The 25,474-nt window shown below is 45.1% G+C and overlaps 1 protein-coding gene across 1 annotated transcript in view; it reads right to left on the bottom strand.

Moving 5' to 3' along the window:
• Window positions 1–25,474, bottom strand: part of slc30a8 (solute carrier family 30 member 8) — a 92,569-nt gene that overhangs the window by 66,807 nt on the left and 288 nt on the right. The window contains exons 2-6 of the mRNA XM_060942973.1: window positions 4,447–4,576; window positions 4,199–4,305; window positions 2,107–2,201; window positions 1,883–2,009; window positions 789–964 (exon numbers count right to left, since the gene is read on the bottom strand). Of these exons, the coding sequence (XP_060798956.1) occupies window positions 789–964; window positions 1,883–2,009; window positions 2,107–2,201; window positions 4,199–4,305; window positions 4,447–4,576 (635 nt within the window). The remainder of the gene's footprint in view (window positions 1–788; window positions 965–1,882; window positions 2,010–2,106; window positions 2,202–4,198; window positions 4,306–4,446; window positions 4,577–25,474) is intronic.

Here is a 25,474-nt window from a genome sequence, read left to right as displayed (position 1 = left end):
CACCACACCTCAAATCAACTCCAGGCCTTTTATCTGCTTAATTGAGAATGACATAACGAAGGAATTGCCCACACCTGCCCATGAAATAGCCTTTGAGTCAATTATCCAATTACTTTTGGTCCCTTTAAAAAAACAGGGTGGCACATGTTAAGGAGCCGAAACTCCTAAACCCTTCATCCAATTTTAATGTGGATACCCTCAAATGAGGGCGGCACGGTGGTGTAGTGGTTAGCGCTGTCGCCTCACAGCAAGAAGGTCTGGGTTCGAGCCCCGTGGCCGGCGAGGGCCTTTCTGTGTGGAGTTTGCATGTTCTCCCCGTGTCCGCGTGGGTTTCCTCCGGGTGCTCCGGTTTCCCCACAGTCCAAAGACATGCAGGTTAGGTTAACTGGTGACTCTAAATTGACCGTAGGTGTGAATGTGAGTGTGAATGGTTGTCTGTGTCTATGTGTCAGCCCTGTGATGACCTGGCGACTTGTCCAGGGTGTACCCCGCCTTTCGCCCGTAGTCAGCTGGGATAGGCTCCAGCTTGCCTGCGACCCTGTAGAACAGGATAAAGCGGCTAGAGATAATGAGATGAGACCCTCAAATGAAAGCTGAAAGTCCGGACTTTATGTCCATGTCCATTATATAACTATAACTTGAATATGTTTCAGTAAACAGGTAAAAAAAAAACAAAATTTGTGTCAGTGTCCAAATATATATGGACCTAACTGTATATGAGGGAGGGGCTGCTAAAATGTCAAAATGTTACAGGAAAGCAAAGTAAGAGAAATGTGGAGTTTACGCACTTCTAATTTCTGCTCATTCTTGGCCAGGCCATCCCGCTGGCTCTGCAGAAAAAGTGCAAGCAGCCGTGTGAGCTGCCGTCGGTCATCGATCTCAGCTGCCAGGCGCCCACTGTAATCTGCTAGAAGCATGCAGGCCTCCTCTACCAGTCTGGATAAACGTTCTCCCGACTCCTTATCTGAGGAAAACACACAGACTGGACTGAGCCAACCTATTAGGAGTAATCAAGCAAGCTGTGGCTCACTCCACCATATAGAATAGGATGTGCAAAAAAACAAGGACATGTCACACAAGGGTCAGGATCTACAAAATCCAGGAGATGCCAACATTGCTAACAGTCAATGCTAGAATGCGGGGGGGGGCCTGAACTTTATCGCAAAAACCCTGTTGCATACGAAGGTGGACGGATCAGCTCCATGATAACGTAAATGATGAAATATATTGCTTCAAGTGATATTTAATGTGCAGAAATGTTTGAATTTATAAGCAACCAGTTGAGTTTTGAGTTTATAAGCCATGAAAGGAAACCATCAAACAAATAGTTTCCCAAAAAGGGAACAAAACACGACCAATATTTTCTTTCAGTATATAAGCTAAACAAAGCATTTTTATTATTGGAAGACCTGTCTCAAGACAGAATTGCAAATAATAGTAATTTAATTTTGCAGACAATGAAGGGTTACGATTGATATCTAGCTGATTTGTTTGTTGTTTTTTCCAGATGTGCACAAAGTAACAGTAATAATACTGTTATATAATCCTGTTATTTAATAAGTGGCTCTCCATTTTCTTAACCAACAAGACAGACCACAATCCCACCCACTTGTTTACAAGTCCAGGGCTCGTGAATGTCATAAGTTAACCTTAATAAAGTGAAAGTAGCCACTACCAGGAGAAAATGTTCATTTATACCATGTGTCCTTTCTACCTTCAGTGAATTCTCTCTTAAGTGTGTTTGGTTTGACCACAGCAGAAAAAAACATAAAAGCACAGTTTTCAGGTGTCACTGTAACAAACGGCCCAAAACCTTAAAAGTTTTGGCTAAACTGGAGATGACGACACCTCTGAAAACACAAACTTCAGCCCTCACACACACCTGTAATTCTGTGCAGCAGGGATGAGTCCTGCACCTCTGGGGGTAAAGCAGAGATCCTCTGTCGCAGGGCGGAGTCACTTGAGGCTGCATTCTCCAACTCCTGCAGTGCCCGGATCAAATCTGCTGTCTGAAATAGACAAGATGGTTACGATTCAGAATAAACAGGCTGCATTTGTGCAATGTTAGGCTACAGTTGCACTAGAAGACATTTTTCCACGTAGTACCTGTGGTGGATTCGCTGGAGAGCTCTGGGAGGCAAAGTCATCATCTTTCACTTTAATCTCCTCAAAAGGTCGCTTCTTGGCCTTCTTTTCCCCATCTACAAGTTGCGAGGTTAAAAAAAAAAAGTGCATTTCAATGAAAGGGCAAAATATACAGATAAGAGATAAATTAATGGATGTGTGTGGCTGGAATGCAGCATACAAAATAATCAACATGTAACAGATGTTTTGGCAGCTTTTTTTTTTTAGTTAATAGAGTCATAACCAAACTCTACTCACAGCTGAAGCTGAAACATGATTCACAGTCCAGCCAATATAGCAGCATGTGATATTCCCCCAAAATCCACACTGTAGCCCAAATAGATACTTCTTTTTATATTAAACATTAAAGACTTATCTTTAATATAAGGAAAGACAAATGCAGCCTTCCACAAAGAAATGTCTCAGAAGTAAATGTGTACAGGCAAATGAGATATTAAATATTTTCAAGGCATCACTGCCACTTCAGTATTGCACCTTTAAATAAGGAGTGTTTAACCTCCAATGACACCAGACAGGCAGAACACGTTTGAGCCTTAGTCATGCAATATATACCTTGGAGGCTAGACTGGCAAAAATATTTATAACAATAAATATTGTAATTGTAATTGAGTAAATACATATTTATAGTAAGAAGACCAAGATAACCTATTAAATATAGCAAAATCAACACTATATTTGTTCTGTGTATTTAACCTGAAACCCTTAAAGTGCTAGTCTAACGAAAATTACATCATAAAATCCCACGTTTTCTGTGGGTGATATGCTCAAAAAGGTTGTAAAGTTCACAGGTAAATAAAAAATTGGTTTGAAAAATATTTTGAATTCTGTTTCAAAAATCACTAAAAGCTTGTCCGCCATTATTAGATCGCAGTGATTCACAGGTCAGCGGTGCTGCATGTGAGACATCATATGCCTTCTTTTGCCCACACTGACTAATATTCTCTTCAAATGGCGTGCGTTCTTGATACTGATTATTTTGAAAAAGACGACGAAAGCTCTTCAAATTTGTAGCTTTATGAGTAACTTAGTTTTGGAGGTGAACCCTAACAAATTCCTGGCTGTTGCATGCTCGCTGCGCACAATGCATAAGGCACAACGCATCACCCGCTTCTGCCGGCTCCAGCACTGAAAGTGAAAGTAGGTGCCTAATTACTGCCATAAAACTTCAGAACTACCATCAGTGAAAAGGATAAAAGACTAAAAAGACAACTAATAAATTCAAGCAACAGGCTAAACACAAGCTTGACACTTACTGTGCGGCGGTGAGCTCTTTGGGATGGCGCTTCTGACTTCTGTTTCCAGATCGTAGGAACTGCTCCGTGTACCAGACGTCACTCAAATCCTTCTACGTGAATCTGCCTCACAAATTTAGCTTTTTCAAAATGGATGGAGCAGACACCAAACCGTCCTGTCGGCTTGAAGTTACCTCTCTTTGTCCGTACAAATCGAACCCATTCATTCCGCAAGTGTCCTGTCGACTTTGGGCTATAATGGATTGAAATTCCGCCTTTTTTTTTTTTTTTTAAATCGGCTACACTTGAACAGCCTTAAACGATACACCTCTTAGGAGACATGCTTTGGTTTTAGTTTTGTTGTGGAATTTAAAAAATAATAATAATAATAAATAAATAATAACAATAATAAAAACGTGCTACGCTTCGCAAAGCAGACAAAGCCAGAAATTCCGCGAACTTTCAAGCACTGCGCATATGACGTCACTTCCTTTGAATTAACAGCAACTTACCAGAACGCATTTGTGTAATGGCGGACTCAAAGAGCCAAACTTTACCACCTAACTAGAACATGTTCCCAGTCTCATATTAAAATACAAATTCAACAGTAAACTATTTAACATGTCTAGTTTTATAAGGTATAATTTCCAAAGGTGATGTAATTTTCATAAGACTAGCGCTTTAAACTTTCACATTTTTCAATTAGCAACTGAATAATCCATAGTAGTTACTGTATAATATGCTTTAATATGAATAATCAAATCATAGGCCTCATCTTATAATCATAACACACACACAGGACGAGAGAGAGATGTACTTACGTAGCACTACCGAGAGTTTGTCCAGGAGGTCATTCTCATACACGGCTCTCTCCTGCCAGATAGACAAAACCCGATCCAGGTGCTTCTTACAGCCCTCCTCTCCTTCACTACACACAAGGGAGAAGTAGGTAAGATCAGTGACTCCGTGGTAGACACTAAAACTGAATGCATTTTAACAAAAAAAAAAAACCATAAAGCACATTCTGTTGCACAAGGAAAGTAAGCGAAAGTAAACCCTAAGCACTTACCTGGAGACATGCTTAAAAGCGTCGACAATAACCGGAGCAAAGTCCTGTGTGAACTCCGGCCCTTTTCTTTTGCTATTCTGGATGACATCGTTTGCAAGATAAAGGAAGGTCAGTTTACGAGATACCTGGGCTGGAAAGGAAAGAAAAAAAGGGGGGGGGGGGGATATACATCCTTGAATAACATTATTTGAGTTAAGCCTGAAAACTCACCTACATATATACATGAGATTTTCCTCACTGTAAAAAAGCTGCAAGTGTCAGGAAGACAGGATATTTATTTATAATCACCTATTATTTATAGCCTTCTTGAGAACACCTAACATGCTCACGTTCTTAACCTCCAGGCCTCATGCGTGGAAAACTCAAGGGAACAGGCTGTTTGTGGTTCTCCAGAAATGTTACTAAATATAGAGTAGTGGGTTAGCAGTGGGGGCGGCATGGTGGAGTAGTGGTTAGCGCGGTCGCCTCACAGCAAGAAGGTCCGGGTTCGAGCCCCGTGGCCGGCGAAGGCCTTTCTGTGCGGAGTTTGCGTGTTCTCCCCGTGTCCGCGTGGGTTTCCTCCGGGTGCTCCGGTTTCCCCCACAGTCCAAAGACATGCAGGTTAGGTTAACTGGTGACTCTAAATTGACCGTAGGTGTGAATGTGAGTGTGAATGGTTGTCTGTGTCTATGTGTCAGCCCTGTGATGACCTGGCGACTCGTCCAGGGTGTACCCCACCTCTCGCCCGTAGTCAGCTGGGATAGGCTCCAGCTTGCCTGCGACCCTGTACAGTAGGACAGGATAAGCGGCTACAGAGGATGGATGGGTTAGCAGTGGGTCTTCAGGTATTCTTGCTAATAAATAAGACAGGAGACTCGTTCTCCTTGTCGCTGATGGGTTAGCATCTCTCAGGATTTAATTAAGTACAGCAAAACACGCACACACAAGTAACAATGACTCTTGGAGACAGAATACAGCAATTCCACAATACAGCACATATCCTAACAGATTAATGTCAGTCCTGATTAATTAAGAAATACGGCATAGTTTTCCGCTCTAACAAAAACGTTTTATAAAAGAAGACACTAAAAATAATGTTTGACAAAAATATTAACCTTCACTGAAAACATTCAATGCTCCAGCGTTTAGACTCAGTGAAATTCCATAAAATAAAAATTCATAATATTTTTCTCCAGGGCTCATGTTTCCCCCCCATGGACATCTGCATGGCTCTGTATCCTTCTAGACTGACTGTTTAAATCGGTTTTAAACAAATCATTAATCAAGTCTTCTAGACAGACTGCTTAGGGGGAAAAAAAAACACTGAACACTTTGTTGCAAGCTCACAAAATCACAACAGTAATGTAGAACCACCTGAAAAGAAAGTAAAGCACAAAACGTCGTTATCGATACATTTCTTATGGGTTCCAAGCTGCATTTAGGCTTTCTGACAAAGAACAAGCCAATTATAGTCCATTCCCAGGAGCTTTTTTGGTGGACAACTCGCCTGAGAGCAGATTTCATGCAGGGGCTATTAGTTTTTTTTTTATTCATAGTTGCCCAGAGGACAAGCAGGTTGAACAACCAGAAAAACAACATTATTCTTCTACTTTGTACTTCAACTTTCCATGTGTACACTGTATACTCACTGGCCACTTTAACATGTACACATTTATGTAGTTATCCAAATTAGCCAAATCATGTGACAGCAGCATAATGCATAAAATCCTGCACATACAAATCAAGAGCTTCGGTTAACCTTCACTTCAAACATCAGAATGGGGAAAAAAAAAAATCTGATCTCTAGATAGATAGATTGATTATTGTCATTGCACATTACTATACAGTATAACACTGAGGGCTCAGATCACAGCAGCATATCAATAAATAAAAAAACAGACACACACCCACACACCCTCTTAAAAAGCAGCATAATGGCATATAAGCAGCAGTATAAAATGCAGTATGTAATTATTCAATGTAGCCAAAAACACAGTAAGGTGCAAAGTGAGAGTCCAAGTCCGGATCAGGCCTTCAGCAGAGCTTTTACAGCCCTAGGGAAGAAGCTATTTTGGTGTCTTGCTGTTTGTGATTTTATGACCCTAAAGCCAGTATCTCACTGGGCTGTGACAGCTTGCGACAAATTGCGAACGTCATTCGCAAGAGAGTTTCAAAAGGGTCTTGAAACATTCGCGGGGCTTCTCAATTTCCTCGCATGAGTCGCAAAGTGTCGCTCCTTCGTCGCTGAAATTTTGAACATGTTCAAAAAATTAGTACGACAAAATTTCTTTCAAAATAGCCGCAAATGCATCGCTGGTGTCGCAAAGCCTTCACAAACCCTTCTCGTGTCAGTTTCCGTGAGGCAGGAAGTGCGAGTTCAGCCAGTATCTCACCGGGCTGTGACAGCCTGCGACTAGTTGGAGACACAACAATTGCGATAAAATATGCAAATATCAATTCAGTGTGATTCCAAGTGAAATTTGTCGCCAATTCGCATATTTTATCGCAATTGTTGTGTCTCCAACTAGTCACAGGCTGTCACAGCCCAGTGAGATACTGGCTTAAGTCTGCCAGAGGGAAGGGTGTCAAAAAGACATTGTCTGGGGTGAGTGTAGTCAGTCCTAATCTTTGTGGCTCTGTTTCTGAGCCTGGCAGAGTAGATCTATTCCAGGGATTGGAGAGGGGTACTAATGATTTTAGATGCAGTCCTGATAATCCGCTGCAGATCTTTCCTCTCCTCTGAGGTGCAGCTGGAGAGCCACACTATGCATCCATAGCTCAGAACACTTTGTATGGTGCACTGGTAAACGTTGGTGAAGAGCTTCTGAGAAAGCCCAGTTTTCCTCAGGGATCGCAGAAAGAAGAGTCTCTGCTGGACCTTCTTCACCACCTCTCTGGTGTTCACTTCTCATGTCAGGTTCTCTGAGAGGTGAACACCAAGGTACTTGAAGCTCCCCACCTGTTCCACCTCCTCTTCAGAGATCACCAGGCTGGCATTTGTTTTATCCGGTCATTTTCTGAAGTCAATGACAAGCTCCTTTGTTTTGTTAGTGTTAAGGAGCAAGTCATTGTTCTGACACCAAGACGTGAGGGCCTGAACTTCCTCTCTGCAGGCTGCCTCATCGCTGTTGGTTATCAACCCCACCACAGCTGTGTCATCTGCAAACATGTATATTTGGTTTGAGTTATGAGTGGGAGAACAGTCCTGTGTGAAGAGTGAGTAAAGGAGTGGACTAAGAACACAGCCTTGGGGGGGGGACCAGTGTTTAAGATGGTGATGGAGGAGATGAGGTCTTCAAATCTCACATGCTGTGGTCTGTTGGAGAGGAAGTCCTTAATCCAGCTAGAGATGGTGGTCCAGGCCCAGAGACAGCAGCTTGTTGACCAGCTTGCTCGGATTGACAGTGTTGAAGGCCGAGCTGAAGTCAACGAACAGTATCCTCATATAGGTGTCAGGGTTCTCCAGGTGAGTCAGTACAGTGTGGAGCATGAGGGAGATGGTGTCCTCAGTGCACCTGTTGGTTTTGTAGGCAAATTGGTACTGGTCTAGGTCAGCAGGGACAGAGGCTTTGATGTAGTTCATCACCAGTCTTTCGAAGCATTTCATGATTATCAGTGTTCATGCAACAGGCCGATAATCATTCAAGCATGTGACTGCTGAGCGCTTTGGGACAGGGATGATGGTTGCAGCTTTAAAGCAGGAGGGGACTATGGCCTCCTTCAGCGACTTGTTGAATGTGTCAGTGAAAACAGCCGCCAGCAGTTGGTGTGCACGTGCTTTTAGAGCACGTCCTGGGACCCCATCTGGACCAGTCGCCTTCCTGCCATTGTTGTTGAGCAGGGCCCACTTAACCTGGTACTGGTGCAATACCATTGGATGACTCTTTCTGAGGGGGGCTAGAGGTGTGTGAAGGACGTTGACACTGGGTGAGGGACGCTGGGGATGGCTCATTCATGTTGGTAGTGTTGCTGTCAAAACGGGAGGTGACGTTCAGCTGATCTGGGAGGGAGGGGTCGACTGTAGAGGGTGGGCAGGCGTTCTGTTTGTAGCTAGTAATTGTTCTGATCCCCTGCCGCATGCTGCAGGTGGTGTTGTCTTTGAAATGCTGTTCGATTTGCATTTTATATTTGTTTTTGGCAGCAGTGATCCCGGGAGTTTGCACGTTCTCCCCGTGTCCGCGTGGGTTTCCTCCAGGTGCTCCGGTTTCCCCCACAGTCCAAAGACATGCAGGTTAGGTTAACTGGTGACTCTAAATTGACCGTAGGTGTGAATGTGAGTGTGAATGGTTGTTTGTCTATGTGTCAGCCCTGTGATGACCTGGCGACTTGTCCAGGGTGTACCCCGCCTTTCACCCGTAGTCAGCTGGGATAGGATCCAGCTTGCCTGTGACCCTGTAGAAGGATAAAGCGGCTAGAGATAATGAGATGAGATGAGCAGTGATCCCCCTTCTCAGATCTGCTCTGGAACTCCTGTAGGTCTCCCGGTCACCTGATCGCAGCGCCGCATTCCTGGCTTTCAGAAGACTGTAAACAGTGCTGTTGAACCAGGGCTTTTGGTTTTGGGGCATTCTAATGTTTTTGGTGGAAGTCTCAACACAGAACCTGATATAGTCCATTACTATGGAAGCATATCGTTCTGTGTCTTGCTGATCAAAGATCTCCCACCTTGTGTCCTCAAAACAGTCTTGCAGTGTTGTCTCAGTCTCCTCAGACCAAAATCTGAACTGTCCTGACCTGGCTCTTTGTTTTGCTGATGAGAGGTTGATAAGGTGGTGTTAAAAACAGAGCTAAGTGGTCTGATTGTCCAAGGTGGGGGGCTGGGCAGACTTTGTAGGCGCCTTTGAAGTTGGTGTAAACCTGATCCAGTGTTTTTCCATTCTGTGTCCCCATGTGGATGTTTTTGTAGAATTTGGGTAACACAGACTTCAGGCGTGTGTCATTAAAATCCCTCACCACGATGATGAAACTGTCTGGTAGTCTGTTTTGTTGTTTACTGATCGCCTTATGCAGCATGCTCATGGCTAACTTTGCATTAGCTCGTGGGTGAACAGCAAAATCAAACAATGCACTGTGCTCACGGCTGAGGTGGAACGGCCTGCATTTTAGCGCCAGAAACTCCAAGTCCATCCACTGTCTTTCCATAACAGTGACATCAGTGCAAAAATCGTCTCTCACATAACCACCACCTTTTTTCTTCCCGGCCTCTGATGTACGGTCTGCTCTGTAGACACTGTGCCCCTGTAGTTCCACAGCTGCATCTAGGATGTTTCGTTGCAGCCATGTCTCAGAAATTGTTATACAGCTGTCCCTTCGGTTATTCACAAATCGGAGTCTCAAGTCATTCAGAAGACTTTAACTCTGGCATGCTGGTTGTCACCGAAGAGGCTGGACTGAGTATTTAAGAAACTAACGATTTTGTGAGAGTTTATTCAGAATGGCGCGAAACGGGGGGGATAAATAAATAAACAAACAAACAAACAAACAAACAAAACTTTACCTGTGTTTTTTTTTCTCCCTATCTTGGCTTTTTTCCCCCCTAACAGGAGTAAATGGTCTTCTGCTCTCACCATGGTTGTAAAGAGTGGTTATTTGAGTTACCATAGCCTTCCTGTTTGGCCAAACGATCATCACCTGACCTCTCATCATATTACCCCTCAGCACATTCCATAAGAGAGCACTTTTCAGATTAAAAAAAGAAAACATAATGAAGGCTGCTGGGTTTTGGTGTAAAATGAAGAAGCGAGTGTGACAGTCAAAGTGTCCAGAAGAACTGTGGCTGGTTCTGGAAGATGCTCAGTAAAACCTACAGCTCATTTCCACATAAAACTGCACTCGTTGTACCGGAGACTACTATTTTTTCTTTAAAGCAAAGGGTCGTCTCACATCAAACATTGACTGTCTCATTTATTATGGCTTACTGCTGTTTATAGTAATTTTTTTAATGTTGAAACATTTCATGTGATTCTTTTTAAGTCATGTTTGGTCTACAGCATTTCTTTACATGTGCCCAAGATTTTTGCACAGTACTTTATATATACACACACTTCTTCTTACAGACTTCTGCAAAACAAAAATAAACTCCTTTATTACTCTCAGTCTGTATGAATGTACTCCTCTATCTAGTTCATCATATATTATTACATTATTTTCGCTTACGCTTTACAGCATAGTCACTGGTTTCTGGGTAACGAAAACATAGCCCTGGGCAGCACACTTGAGTTTTCACCTGTATGGAAGGCTAGATAAAGGATTTATATCTTTTGCCCATGCTTGCTTTTGTTTCACTTGCTCAACAGATGGAGAACATTTTCAAGTTTCTATTCAAGTCATCAATCTGACTGGACATGATTTGGGCTAGGCTACACTCTTTTCAAATAAATTTCATAGCATTTAGTAGAAAGTGGTAGTGTGGGATTTCAATGCACGATGATGGCCTTAAATAGAGGCAGGACACATGGACTCGTGTTTTACACACATCACAGAGCATGTACAGATCAAAACACTGGTTAAAATGGGCACATATCAGCTGTGTGTGTGTGTGTGTGTGTGTGTGTGTGTGTGTGTGTGTGTGTGTGTGTGTGTCTAAAAATGTTTCAGAAATGCATATTAATTAATATCGATTCCAAATGCTGAAATATGTCACCCAGGCAAGCAATCTAAATTTTTTTTTTTAATTAAAAAAAAAAAGATTGCTGGAGAGTGAAGAAAGGACTGAGAACAGAGGATTGTACTTAATAAAAGATACAACCAGGTGATTTCTTCTTTACTGCTACAAAAATGAAACCACCAAGCCAGGAATAAATGTATTAATCATTATGAAACATGGTCATGATTTAAAAAAAAAAAAAAACCAAGAGGAAAAAGAAATGTACTGGAAATCAACTCATGAACTTGATCAGATTATAAAATGTTGGGGGAGGAAACAACCCAAGAGTCCTAGCTTCGAGTTCAGGGTACATTTTTTACAGGGTTTTTTTTTTTACAGTTCAGTTTTGTCAAACGTCATGAGACACGAGGTGGCTATTATGCTGCACTAGGAATGGGCACCATCATTAAACTGTTTATGCAGAACAACACAAAATCAGTTAAACATTTAAAACTCATCTCATTATCTCTACCCGCTTTATCCTGTTCTACAGGGTCGCAGGCAAGCTGGAGCCTATCCCAGCTGACTACGGGCGAAAGGCGGGGTACACCCTGGACAAGTCGCCAGGTCATCACAGGGCTGACACATATGGCCCTTTTCCACTACCCTTTTTCAGCTCACTTCAGCTCGCTTCAGCTCACTTCAGCCCGACATGGCTCGCGTTTCGACTATTTCAGAGCAGCACGACTCAGCTCGCTTCAGCCCTGCTTAGCACCCAAAACTCGCACAGTTTTGGAGTGGGGCTGAAGCGAGCCAAACCGAGCCGAGTGGGGCTAGGGGCATGAGGAGACACTCCCCTGCGCACTGATTGGTGAGGAGGAGTGTCCTCACACGCCCACACACGCCCCGCGAGCACGCTGGGATCTGTAAACACCGTAAACCCGGAAGAAGAAGAATTATGAATTACGAGAATTTCTGAAGCCTTATGCGCCTCGTCTCATCTATACGCTCTTGCCAGTATCTGTTGGCGTTGTCGGTGACAACAAGCCACAGCACCAAGACCAGCAACACTAACGACTCCATGTCCTCCATGTTTATTGTTTACTATCCGGGTCGTGAGACTACCGCTTAAAAGCTCACTTATGTCACTGTTTGCGCCGCCTAACGACATCACGTGACGTCCACCCACTTTCACTAACTCCACCCAATGTGTCCACCCACTTCCAGCCAGCACGGTTCAGCGCGGTTGTAGTCGAAATGCAACTCCAACAGCCCCACTCAGCTCGACTCAGCACGACACGGCTCAGCCCAACTCAGCCGCGTTGGTAGTGGAAAAGCGGCATTAGACACAGACAACCATTCACACCTACGGTCAATTTAGAGTCACCATTTAACCTAACCTGCATGTCTTTGGACTGTGGGGGAAACCGGAGCACCTGGAGGAAACCCACGCAGACATGGGGAGTACATGCAAACTCCACACAGAAAGGCCCTCGCCGGCCACGGGGTTCGAACCCAGACCTTCTTGCTGTGAGGCAACAGCGCTAACCACTACACCACCGTGCCGCCACATTTAAAACTATTATTTTAAATAAGTTTCAATAAAATAGCACGGGGGAAAAGGGGGGGGGGGGAGGGAGATTTCTTTGATACATACAGTACTAGTCAGTCCCCCCAGGATTTCGCGGGCCTTTTTTGTGGTTGTTGTGGGCTAAAATGTCTGATGTTTGGGGGGGGGGGGGGGTTTTCCCAAAAATTGCGATGAAAGTTGCGGTGTTTTTTAGGTTTTTGTTGTGATTACATTGCAGGAGGAAGTGAAAGTTGCGAGAAATTGTTGCGATTTTCTCTTTTTGTGATTAAAATTGAATGATATGTTAAACATTAAGTTATTACTGAAAAACTATTGATTAAAAAAAACAAAGACACTGAGAAATGGTCCTATAAACAACTTTACCAATATAAAAGATTACCAGGACTACAAAAATTCAGAAAAATAGGCTTTACTTATTCAAATGCACCTGTTGGTTCAAAAGTTAAAGTGCAGAGAACCTCACAGCACAACATGAAGTTACCTTAAAATATAATATAAATGCCTCAGCTTTCATGTAAGAAAAAAACACTATTAATACTAGTACTGTGTGCAGGCAGTCTCTCCTGAAGACTAAATTAAACAATAATTATAAACTAATAAAATAAATGGCTCAGGCTTCTTAGAATGAAAAAAAACAATTGGAACAGAATCTCATAGTATGATGCTGAAGCTGCCTAAACAATGGAAAATAAAATACCATTTTGGCAAAAATGTTGGCATCCATTAATTTCTTGTATTAAGTAAAAAAATAAATAAATAAAGTGAACACAGTCCTTCACTGTAAACACAACACACTTTCAGTAACAGAATTTAAGCCTATATAAAACACTGACTCACACATGCTGCTTCTTTTGAACGTATACACGGAAGTAAGGCGGAAGGTAGTTTGTCGACGTCACCTCAAGATGACGCCAATGATTGGTCAAATTTGCGGGAAAGTTGCGGTGATTGCAATTATATCCAACACCGCCCTGAATTCGCGGGGATTGGTTGAAGTTGCGTTGAAGTTGCAAATCGCAACATTGCGAAATCCTGGAGGGTCTGACTAGTCAAAACTACCAGTTTGGACACACCACCAAATTCAGTGTTGCTTTTTTTTTTAATTAATAAAAATAAGTCACTTCATGTCTTAAAATAATGATGGATGTCATTTCTCTTTACTTAGCTGAGCGGTTCTTGACATAATATGGATTACTACAGCTGTGGAAAAGGGCTATTTACTGTGTTATTATTTACTATTTGACCTCAAATGCATTAAGGTGGCAAGAAATTGCACTAATTAACTTTTGACAAGGCACCTGTTAATTGAAAATCATTTCAGGTGACTACCTCATGAAGCTGGTTAAGATAATGCCAATAGTGTGCAAAGCGTCATCAACGTAAACTGAGGCTTCTTTGAATAATCTAAAATAAACACATTTTGTTTTTTCAAACCATATAATTCCATAGTTTTGACGTTTTCAGTATTGTTCTACAACGTACAAAATAGCCAAAACACAGAAAAACCTATGAATGAGTAGGGGTGTACAAACTTTTGACTGGTACGGTAAACCTCAATCTGCATCAGCGTGCTGTTCACAACTGAGACGGAACTAACTCATCTTTTAATTTGGCTGATGCTTTATAAACACACTGTCTCTCAGACACATGCATATGTGAATGCAGGAACGTAACGATTCCCTATCTGCAATTTTCATGTCATGTATGGGGCCTGTCGTGGTCTACTGAGATTTTAGGCCAAATCACCTCACAAACTAAAACAACACTAGTTTATATTTAACACACGACAGACAAGTGTAATTTATAATTTTACCGTTTTAACTTGTGAGGGAAAATCAGGTGTAAAGAAATACTGACAGGTACAGAATGCTGTCTGTTCGATACATGAGTAACCTGGATCAGTCTGGGAGACAGCTGTTTATTAAACTGGTGTGATATTAAACCTACAAACCTCAGCTAAAGGCAGGACCAGGCACTGTTTTTGATAGGCAGAGAGTTCGGTAAAATGTAAGCTCGCTAATCATCATCATCAGCCTTTAATAACCGTCGCATTCGGCTCAGCTCCTTCCATTTAAAGGGGACACATTATTAATAACTCACTTTTTCAGTGCTTGCGCACATACATTTAGGTATCTGGAACTTACCGACTCTAAAACTCTGAGATAAGACAGCCCAGTCAGTTTCTTTTGTGCTGCCTACTTCAGAAAATATGTGCTTCAACAAGCTGTTCAGATTTGACTCCCCTTTCTAGGTCATGTTAGAGCCCATCAGAATGATGCCACCCTCATCATGACTTGAGAGCTGCCTCGTAAATTGGCTTGAGAGCTGTGATTTCATTTAGCATGTTGACACATTTCTGTTTAAATAAGAAAGTAAGTCAGCAAATGTGGAAGTGCTCGAGGTATTGAACAGCCAACTACGTACGAGACACACCACACCCCAATCTAAACAGACGAGAGTAGCTTAAGCGCAGTCCACACTACATGATTTTAGTATCATGACTTCCCAGTCACCGACTACCTGCAGGACCCACCCATCTCAACCGCTCATGGGGCATTATTTTTAGTCTGCAACTGATGACCGAGGTTTTGATTAATCCTGTAGTGTGAATCTCTCTGCCTCTAGTAGCAAGAACAGTGCTGATAAACAGCCAGTGAGAATCCAAACGGATTCTCATGCGCAGCAGATCCCTGAATCCAGTTTATCATCCATCTGTTTGTGTGAGAGATTGAGGGCAAAATGGAAGCACAATAACACTTCTATAAGAAACTATTTGGCATGTCGTTCCTCAACGGTTGTAGGGAACCGCAAAAATAAAAAACAAACATGACATGACTCCTGACAACACGTAGTACAAGAACAGCTGCTTTTTTGCTCTATACCTCCGGTTCTCTTTGCAAAATAGACAATAGAGAGTATGCACATGATGTCATCATATGTGGAAGTCACTGTGGTTACACCCACTGAGTGGGGAAAAAAGACGACTGGCAACATTCAGCTCAAATATCGCAAAAACAGATCTAAACCGGGAAAGAGTTGCTGTGTGATTGACAGATTCAACAGGAAATCTAGACTGACAAAATAATTAAATGGATCGCAGCAATCTGCAGACACAACTGGAACCCAGGCACCGAAACATGGATTTGCGGTCACAATTTTGTGCCAAGTATGTTGTATTTTGGGGTAAAAACTGCACATTATATTACTGTATTGACTATTCAAATAATTAGCATCCTTCATTTATATTCTATTTAACTAAACTTTGTCAGTATTTATTTAAAACATCCACAACGATGACCCTTTATGATTAGATAAATGTTAGCCAGCCAAGACAAACCCAGTTTTCCTTCTGAAGGATATCCCACAAAACAAGTTTAAACACTCAGCCAGATAACTTTAAAAGGTTTTTACTAAGTACGTTGACATTTTCTTTATTATAAAAGCATGCTGATGAGTAGCTGAATCACACTCCTATACTCTCTCTGTGAAATAGATAAATGTCAACATCTATGCACCAGTAGTTCTTTGGAAGAGTGCAAGCATCGCTGTTGAGTCCACCTGCCTTTAATTTAAGCAAGTAACCTTTTTTTTTTTTTAAACAGTTTCGCGTTTCCACTACTAACGCTAGCCATGTTGCAGTATGTTTTGCCACTCAGCCCAACTGGAGGGGCACGTTCCTGTGTAAGAAAGTAAACTAATGTCAGTGCATACCCTCCATCCTCACTGCCTGCACCTCCCAACCAATCCTTCCTCCACATTTCTCTCTATTTCATTTTTTTCTTGTTTCCACACAAAATGGTGACAGTCATATGATTAACAGCTCCAACCATTTTTTCCCCCCTTAATCAAGGAATAAGGGAATCGTGGACATGAAGACACAGCTAAACACACACCAAAGAACCATGTTTACTGCAAACAAGCTACTACTGTAGCACGAGACCCAGCCCCGGGGGCATGACATACCTTCAACACAGCTTTTGATTGGATGAAAACAAGATTAATATGGGATGAATTATTAAACAATTTTAATCATTTTTCTCAGAAGTGGCAAACTATAAAATTAAGATGAGAATATCACCAAAACTATTGTTTGTTTGTTTAAATTTAGATTTCAGGGTCACTTTAAAGGTCATAGGCAATGGTTTTAATTTTATGCAAATTTGAAACTTTATATGTTAAAAAAACCCTCTGTAATTTTCTTCTGGTCCCAAGAAGTATTGTTAATAAGTAATAATTAAAATAAGTTAGCGCAGATCGTGGCGAATTTCTGTTCGGCGATTTTCGTGACTACTCGGCGTGACGTCATTTAAGACAAATAAACCGCTTGAGTTGAGTCCACTTCCGTTTACTTGCATTGCCGTTCGGCTTGAGTGCAGATGTGTGTTCAGGAATTTCCAAAGAAAAACCCCATGCCTTATTGTTGTGCAGTGAACTGTAACAACAGGACCGATTCAGGAAGAAGTTTTTACCTTTTTCCGAGAGAGGAGAAGAGGCGGAACGAGTGGGTTGGCTTTTTCCGGAAGAGAAGAGGCAGAGCAAGAGGATTGGCTTTTAACAAAAAAGGAGAAGAGGCAGAGCGAGAGGGTTGGCTTTTTCTGAAAAAGGAGAAGAGGCGGAGCGAGAGAGTTGGCTTTTTCTGAAAAAGGAGAAGAGGCGGAGCGAGTGGGTTGGCTTTTTCCGAAAGACGAGAGGAGGCAGAGAGAGTGGATTGTGCGCGTGAAGCCAGAGGGTTGTTTTTTTCCGGAAGAGGAGAAGAGGCGGAGAGTGTGGATTGTGCGCGTGAAACAAAATCAAGCAGTCAAAGAAGAAACAGAGCAGCAACGCTCAAGCAAAAAGGAGAAGCTTGGAGGTAAATGTTTTTACTTTTGCTTGCAATTGACAAGTCAAGAATCCTGAGAGATCCTGTACAATCACTGTGGAAATGACACTGTAGAATTTTGCGTAGGTGGGTGGAGCACAGAAGCACGGCAGGCCAGAACTGAGTTTCCAAAAACTCTTTATTACAACACTTTTCAGCGTTTTACTCTCCCAGACACTCAGATACACGCACACACTCATCAGCCGTCTGGCTGGGGAGAGAGTTCACTTCCTCTGCTCTCTCTCTCCTTATATAGGGCATAGTCACTGGGAAGACACACAAACACAGGTTAATTGACATCAGGTGTAGTGATTCTGCCACTTACCTTCCCTGACTCCGCCCTCCGGTCACAGACCGGCGCTTGACCACGCCCCCGCTGCCACATACCCCCACCGCCCGACTCAGGCCGGGCAGCCGTCCGGCCTGCAGCCGACCCCTCCCGACAGGAGAGGAAGTCCGCCACGACCATCTGCGCCCCTGGCCTGTGGATCACCTTGAAGTTAAAGGGCTGGAGTGCCAGATACCAACGGGTGATCCGCGCGTTGGCATCCTTCATGCGGTGGAGCCACTGGAGGGGCGCGTGGTCCAAGCAGAGGGTGAAAGGGCGTCCCAGCAGGTAGTAACGGAGGGCGAGGACCGCCCACTTGATGGCCAGGCACTCCTTCTCGATTATGCTGTAGCGCCCCTCACGCACTGAAAGCTTCCTGCTGATATACAATACGGGGCGATCCTCCACCTCCTGGGACAAAACAGCCCCCAGCCCTCTGTCCGACGCGTCCGTCTGCAACATAAAGGGGAGAGAAAAGTCAGGGGAGTGTAACAGTGGCCCCCCACACAGTGCAGCCTTCACCTCAGAGAAAGCCCGCTGGCATTGCTCCATCCACTGGACCGGATCTGGTGCCCCCTTTTTAGTGGGATCAGTCAGCGGGCTGGTGACTTCCGAATAATTAGGTATAAACCTATGATAGTAGCCAGCCAGCCCCAGGAACTGTCTCACCCCCTTTTTGGTCTTGGGCCTCGGGCAGGCCGCAATCGCTGCCGTCTTATTAATTTGGGGACGCACCTGCCCATTGCCCAAGTGAAAGCCCAGATACCGTACTTCCACCCACCCAATCGCACACTTCTTCGGGTTGGCCGTGAGACCCGCTCGCCTCAGTGACCCAAGGACGGCCCTCAGGTGTTGCAGATGCCGCGGCCAGTCATTACTATAGATTATTATGTCGTCTAAGTATGCGGCTGCGTAGGTGGCGTGGGGGCGGAGGACTCTGTCCATAAGCTGCTGGAACGTAGCGGGCGCCCCAAACAGCCCAAAAGGAAGTGTGACAAATTGGTGCAAGCCAAACGGTGTGGAAAGGGCCATTTTTTTCTCGGGATAATGGATTCAAGGGGATCTGCCAATAACCCTTTGTCAAATCCAGTGTCGAATAAAAGCGAGCCGTGCCTAGTCGATCCAGCAACTCGTCAATGCGAGGCATTGGGTACGCGTCAAATTTAGACACCGTGTTGACTTTTCTATAGTCCACACAGAACCGGACCAACCCATCGGCCTTGGGAACCAAGACCACCGGGCTGCTCCAGGCGATACCCATTTTGAGCATGGCCTCGAGTTCTTCCCAAACCACCTTTTTCTTGTGTTCAGGTAGCCTGTAAGGGCGGCTGCGCACTACCACCCCCGGGGGCGTCTCAATGTGGTGTTCTATGAGGCAGGTGCGGCCGGGCAGGCGAGAGAACACGTCCGAAAATTCGGTCTGCACCTGGGCAACCTCCATGAGTTGGGTCGGGGAGAGGTGGTCTCCACAGGGGACCGGAGAGGTAAGCGATGTCAATGTTCCTTTTTGAACCTCCGGCCCCAGCTCCGCCTTCTCCGGAACCACCGACACCAATGCCACAGGGACCTCCTCTTTCCAGAGTTTAAGCAGATTGAGGTGGTAAATCTGTAGCGCCCCACCCCTGTCCATTCGCCTCACCTCATAGTCAACGTCCCCGACTCGCTGTGTGACCTCAAAGGGTCCTTGCCACTTGGCGATCAATTTGGAGCTCGACGTGGACAACAGCATGAGTACTTTATCTCCCGGTGCGAACTCCCTAAGGCGCGTACCCGTCGTACAGGCGGATTTGCCGTTCTTGGGCCTGCCGCAAATTCTCCTGGGTTAGGTGTGTGTGTGGAGTTTAGCGCGCAGGTCAATAACGTATTGAATTTTGTTTTTGCTCGGTGAAGGTCCCTCCTCCCAATTTTCCCGCAGTACATCTAGGATGCCGCGCGGCTTACGCCCATATAATAATTCGAACGGGGAGAACCCCGTGGAGGCTTGTGGGACCTCTCGCACTGCAAATAACAGGGGATCGAGCCATTTATCCCAATTGCGTGCATCCTCGCTTACGAATTTTTTAATTATATTTTTGAGGGTGCGGTTGAACCGTTCGACTAAACCGTCCGTTTGTGGGTGATAAACGCTGGTGCGAATCGGCTTAATTCCCAATAACCCGTACAGTTCGCACAGTGTGCGTGACATAAACGAAGTGCCTTAATCAATCAGAATCTCTTTGGGGATTCCAACTCGGGAGATGACGTGGAAGAGCACTTCCGCAATACTGCATGCTGAGATACTGCGCAGAGGCACTACTTCCAGGCATCGCATTGCATAGTCCCCCAGGACTAAAATAAAGCGATACCCTTGTGTTGACCGATCTAATGTACCGACGAGATCCATCCCAATTCTTTCGAACGGGGTCTCGATTAATGGTAGAGGGCGCAAAGGCGCTTTTGGAATGGCCAGTGGATTTACTAACTGGCATTCGCGGCATGCCGTACACCACCTACGGACATCACCGCGAATCCCTGGCCAATAGAACCGGGCCATTATTCGGGCTAGTGTCTTATCCTGCCCCAAGTGTCCAGCCATGGGATTAAAGTGAGCCGCCTGGAATACCAATTCCTGGCGGCTCTTTGGAATCAAAAGTTGTGAGACCGTTTCCTTAGTCTGAGTGTCCTGCGTCACTCGGTATAATCTCTCTCTCATAATGAAGAAATGGGGAAGGACGGGGTGGCGTTTGGCTGGACCGTTTGACCATCGATTACTCTCACTTGGTCAAACGCATGCCACAGAGTCTCTTCCCGCGACTGTTCTAACGGGAAATCCGCAAGGGATTCCTCGAGAGAGGGAGGAGGAGCCTGCTGCTCCTCATTCTGACGCGGAGATGACGTAGACGGCTCTGTGACAGCTGCTCCCGCCAATGCCACACCGGGACCTCCCCCTGCTGAACTACGGAAGGACCCACTCTTCACTAAATGACTCATTAACTCCCGAAATCCCAGCCAATCAGTCCTCCAAATTATCGAGTGGGTAAGGCGAGGATTAACCGCTGCCTTTACACTAAATTTTTCCCCTCGAAATAGAATGTGGACCGACACTAAAGGGTAGTTGTGAACATCCCCGTGCACACACACAACACCTTCACCAATTGTGCTCCCCCCAATGCCTCGTCTTGCACCAGGCTTTGGTGGATTGAGGTCTGATTACAGCCAGAGTCCACCAAAGCCTGATACGTATCCCCTTGTACACTCACCGGTATGCGATACGCTCCGGCCCGATCGAGGGCGGTTCCTGGCGCGTCGGGGATCCGGACCACCGTGCCCACCTCCATTACCGAGCACTGATGCTGGAGGTGCCCCGGCTCCCCGCAGCGCCAGCAAACTGGCCCGGGCTTTCTTTCTGCACTGGCGCTCTGGGGCTCACTCACCTGAGGGGGGAGAGAGAGACAGACACAGAAGCGGGAAACGGGAGGGCACCGCGGGTGCGGCGGGCCGGCTGGGGTGGAGCCGGCCCCCGCCTCCGCGGTGGGGGAACGGGGTGAGGATGAGACACAGAAGGGGAGGGGGGGGAAGAGAGAGGAGGAGAGCTGCGATCCTGCCATGGGAACAGCCGCCAAATGATCCTCCGCCAACTCGATGGCCCAATCCAGCGACGCCGGGCGATGGCACTGGACCCACTCCGCTGTTCCTTCAGGAAGCCAGACGATGAACTGCTCCAGTGCCACCAGATCGATGATTCCCTCGGCGTCGCGGTTGTCAGCCCTCAGCCACCACCGGCAGGCATCCCGGAGTTGCTGGCCAAACGCGAACAGCCGGCCGACCTCCTCTAGGCGTAGAGCGCGAAAGCGCTGGCGTTGTTGTTCGGGGGTGCACCCCACACGCTGGAGGACAGCCCGGCGCAGGTCTGCGTAGACCAGCCGGCTGTCGGCGGGGAGCTGTAGCGCAGCCAGCTGCACCTCGTCCGTTAGCAGGGGGAGGAGGCGCACCGCACGTTGTTCCACCGGCCAGCCAGAGGCCTCTGCTGCTTGTTCGAATAGTGCGAGGAAGGCCTCGGGGTCGTCATGCAGGCCCATCTTCGTTAGGGTGAGGTGGGGTGGGCCCACGGCGGTGGAGATGATGGACCCCGCCGACGCGAGGAGGTGCCGGAACGCCTGTCGATCTGCCTGTTGTGCCAGCACCAGGGCCTCGAACCGTTGTTCTTGCTCCTTTTGGAGGGCAACAAGCGCCTGGTGCCGGCTCTGTTGGGCCGTGGCGAGGGCGTGGACCAGGTCTGCGAAGGGGGAGGACTCCATGGGACTGTTCTCCTCTGTGCTCCGTCCCGGGTTTCGGCACCACTGTAGAACTTTGCGCAGGTGGGTGGAGCACAGAAGCATGGCAGGCCAGAACTGAGTTTCCAAAAACTCTTTATTACAACACTTTTCAGTGTTTTACTCTCCCAGACACTCAGACACACGCATACACATCAGCCGTCTGGTTGGGGAGAGAGCTCACTTCCTCTGCTCTCTCTCTCCTTATATAGGGCGTGGTCGCTGGGAAGACACACAAACACAGGCTAATTGACATCAGGTGTAGTGATTCTGCCACTTACCTTCCCTGACTTCGCCCTCCGGTCACAGACCGACGCTTGACCACGCCCCCGCTGCCACAGAGACAAAGGGATATTTCCTCGCTTAGAGTAGGCTATAAATAGTATAATGCCGCAGATGGCAGGCTAATGTGGCCTACCGGCGCACTGTCCAGTAATCGTTCCCTATATCCACTAGGGAGGGCGGTTTAATTATTCTTCAAAAGGGCTCTTATTTAGTATTATGACGAAAGTAAGAATTTATCATAACTACCAGGATAAATCATTTGGGCGTGAGTCTTGTTGAGGTCCGGGGTCACCGCGATCAGAGTCAGCCGAGTCGTTGTCCGATTCCGAGGCCCCACGGTCAAACCAGTGAGCCACATTCACCGATTGCTTCGCAACGGCCATAGGTTAATACATATATGGTTTCACCTCTCGATATTCAATTTGGAGAATTCCTACTTCAAAATCGCTATCAGACATTTTACACAACCTCTCACGACCAGTCCGTACACATGCGCTCGGTTCGCAGGTAAACACAGAGCTGCTCCCAGTCTGTTTGGCTTAAATGACGTCATGACGACGGCCCCCTGGCAGTGAAAGTGCACATAAGTGAGATGTAAACAAACCTTCGGAAATTGGGCAAAATAGTATATTTTAACCGTTTTATTCAATTTTAGGGTGCAAATTACACACTAGGAGGACTGAATTCGCTTTTTGGGTCGTTCTTCTAGACAATAAAGTTGATATTCTACGTTTCACCTCCAACCGTTGCCTATGACCTTTAAAGCAATAACCTCTTTCGGCTGTTCCCGTTAGGGGCTGCCACAGCGGATAATGTCCCTCCATATCTGTTTGTCACACCAACCGTCCTCATGTCCTCCTTCACCACATCCATAAATCTTATCTTTGGTCTTCCTCTTTTCCTTCGACCTGGCAACTCCATGTCCAGCATTATTTTCCCAATATAAAAGCACTTCAAAACCAATAACGTCACAGGTTATTTATCACTAAACTAAAACACTCCTCAATTTAAAACTCCCTCATTTATTGATCCAAAAAAAATTTAACTCATCTGAATTAATTTTGCTTTTAATTATTGAAGTTGAAAGGCAGGTTATTTAAGTTGGATGTATTCTTCACTAAAATGCCTGATCATAGTCAGCCTGTTTACTAGCAGGATACTGATTTACACAATCTCTCTTGTGCTATAAATGAACTGATTTTTTTAAAAAAAGTAACTGAATAATAAATACTACTTGTGGGTTTAAACTGCACTCTAACTAGCAGACTAGTATGGAAGCCTGTTTAATGAGAAGGTTTCTCATAATAATGACTTGCTATCAAATAATTATGAGGTCCTCTCTCATAATAATGAAACGAGAGAAAAAAAATTATGGCTTTGTATCTCAATTATGAAATATGAGATGGTATCATGTTTGACTTGGTATCTCAATTATGACTTTCTTTATATCTCATAATTATGAAGGGGGAAGCCATAGCCTGAAGGTCAGAGAAGCAGCCTTGGTTGCCGATTCCAATCCAGGGACTGGCAGGAAAAGTGTGAGGGGAATTGAGTGAATGAACAGCACTTTCTACTCCCTCTGTATCATGGCTGAAGTGCCCTCAAGCAAGGCATCTAACCCCCAACTGCTCCAGTATAGCTGCCCACTGCTCTGGGTATGCATGTGTGCTCATTGCTCACTTGTGTGTGCATTCATGTGTTCACTGCTTCAGATGGGTTAAATGCAGAGAAGGAATTTCACTGTGCTTGAGTGTACGTGTGACAATAAAAGATGATAAAAAGAAATAGGACATAGTATCATGTTTGACTTAATATCTCATAGTTATGACTTTGTATTTCATCATTATGAGTGTATTGTATTTGACTTAGTATCTCAGTTATGACTTTTTTCTCAGGGTGGCACGGTGGTGTAGTGGTTAGCACTGTCGCCTCACAGCAAGAAGGTCCGGGTTTGAGCCCAGCAGCCGACGAGGGCCTTTCTGCGTGGAGTTTGCATGTTCTCCCCGTGTCTACATGGGTTTCCTCCGGGTGCTCCGGTTTCCCCCACAGTCCAAAGACATGTAGGTTAGATTAATTGGTGGCTCTAAATTGACTGTAGGTGTGAATGTGATTGTCTCTATGTGTCAGCTCTGTGATGACCTGGTGACTTGTCCAGGGTGTACCCCGGCTCTCGCCCATAATCAGCTGGGATAGGCTCCGGCTTGCAGAACAGGATAAACGGCTACAAGTGATGCATGGATGGACTTTTTTCTCATCATTATGAAATATGAGATAAGACAGAGATAATTGAGATAGTCACATTTGTGACTGAGGGCAGCACAGTGGCGTAGTGGTTAGCGCTGTTGCCTCACAGCACGAAGGTCCTGAGTTTGAGCCCAGCGGCCAACGAGGGCCTTTCTGTGCGGAGTTTGCATGTTCTCCCCGTGAATGTGTCAGCCCTGTGATGACCTGGCGACTTGTCCAGGGTGTACCCCGCCTTTTGCCCGTAGTCAGCTGGGATAGGCTCCAGCTTGCCTGCGACCCTGTAGAACAGGATAAAGCGGCTACAGATAATGAAATATGAGAAAGAGTATTATAATTATGGTTTAGTGTCTCATAAGGACTTCCTATCTCGTAATAATGAAATATGAGATAGTATGTGTGTGACTTAGTGTCCCATAATAATGTGATATTAAGTAATAATAATAATATTTTCTCAAAATTATGAAATAGCAAGTCTCTATGAGGACATGTTCTGTGATTTAAGATAAGTCTAACTTTTCAAGAAGGGTTCATTGTCCATGTTAGATAAACACTGGCTCACGTTGTCTGCTATCTACACTGCACATGTTACCAGCTAACTGCATTTTAAATAATCAGAGAAGGGATCACCGGATAACTAACTCAACAGTTTAGTTATTATCTGTTGACACTGCTTACAGAAGATAGTTTCCTGAATCCGAGTGTTCAGTAGTTAGTGCTTGTTATTATTTACAGCTCTGATGATGAATGGCTCCTGTTGTGTGCTAAGTCGCTAGCCAGCTGTGTCGTTGTTATGGCCAGTAAAGTGCCCAAACCCAACCGAACATCCTCGTGTGTAAAATGCTGATGGTGTGTGTAAACAGTGTGG

This window comes from Neoarius graeffei, chromosome 16, assembly GCF_027579695.1.
Source record: "Neoarius graeffei isolate fNeoGra1 chromosome 16, fNeoGra1.pri, whole genome shotgun sequence".
Classification (NCBI taxonomy): domain Eukaryota; kingdom Metazoa; phylum Chordata; class Actinopteri; order Siluriformes; family Ariidae; genus Neoarius; species Neoarius graeffei.
Note: the sequence above shows the minus strand (reverse complement) of the source record. Positions and strands in the feature narration are given on the sequence as shown.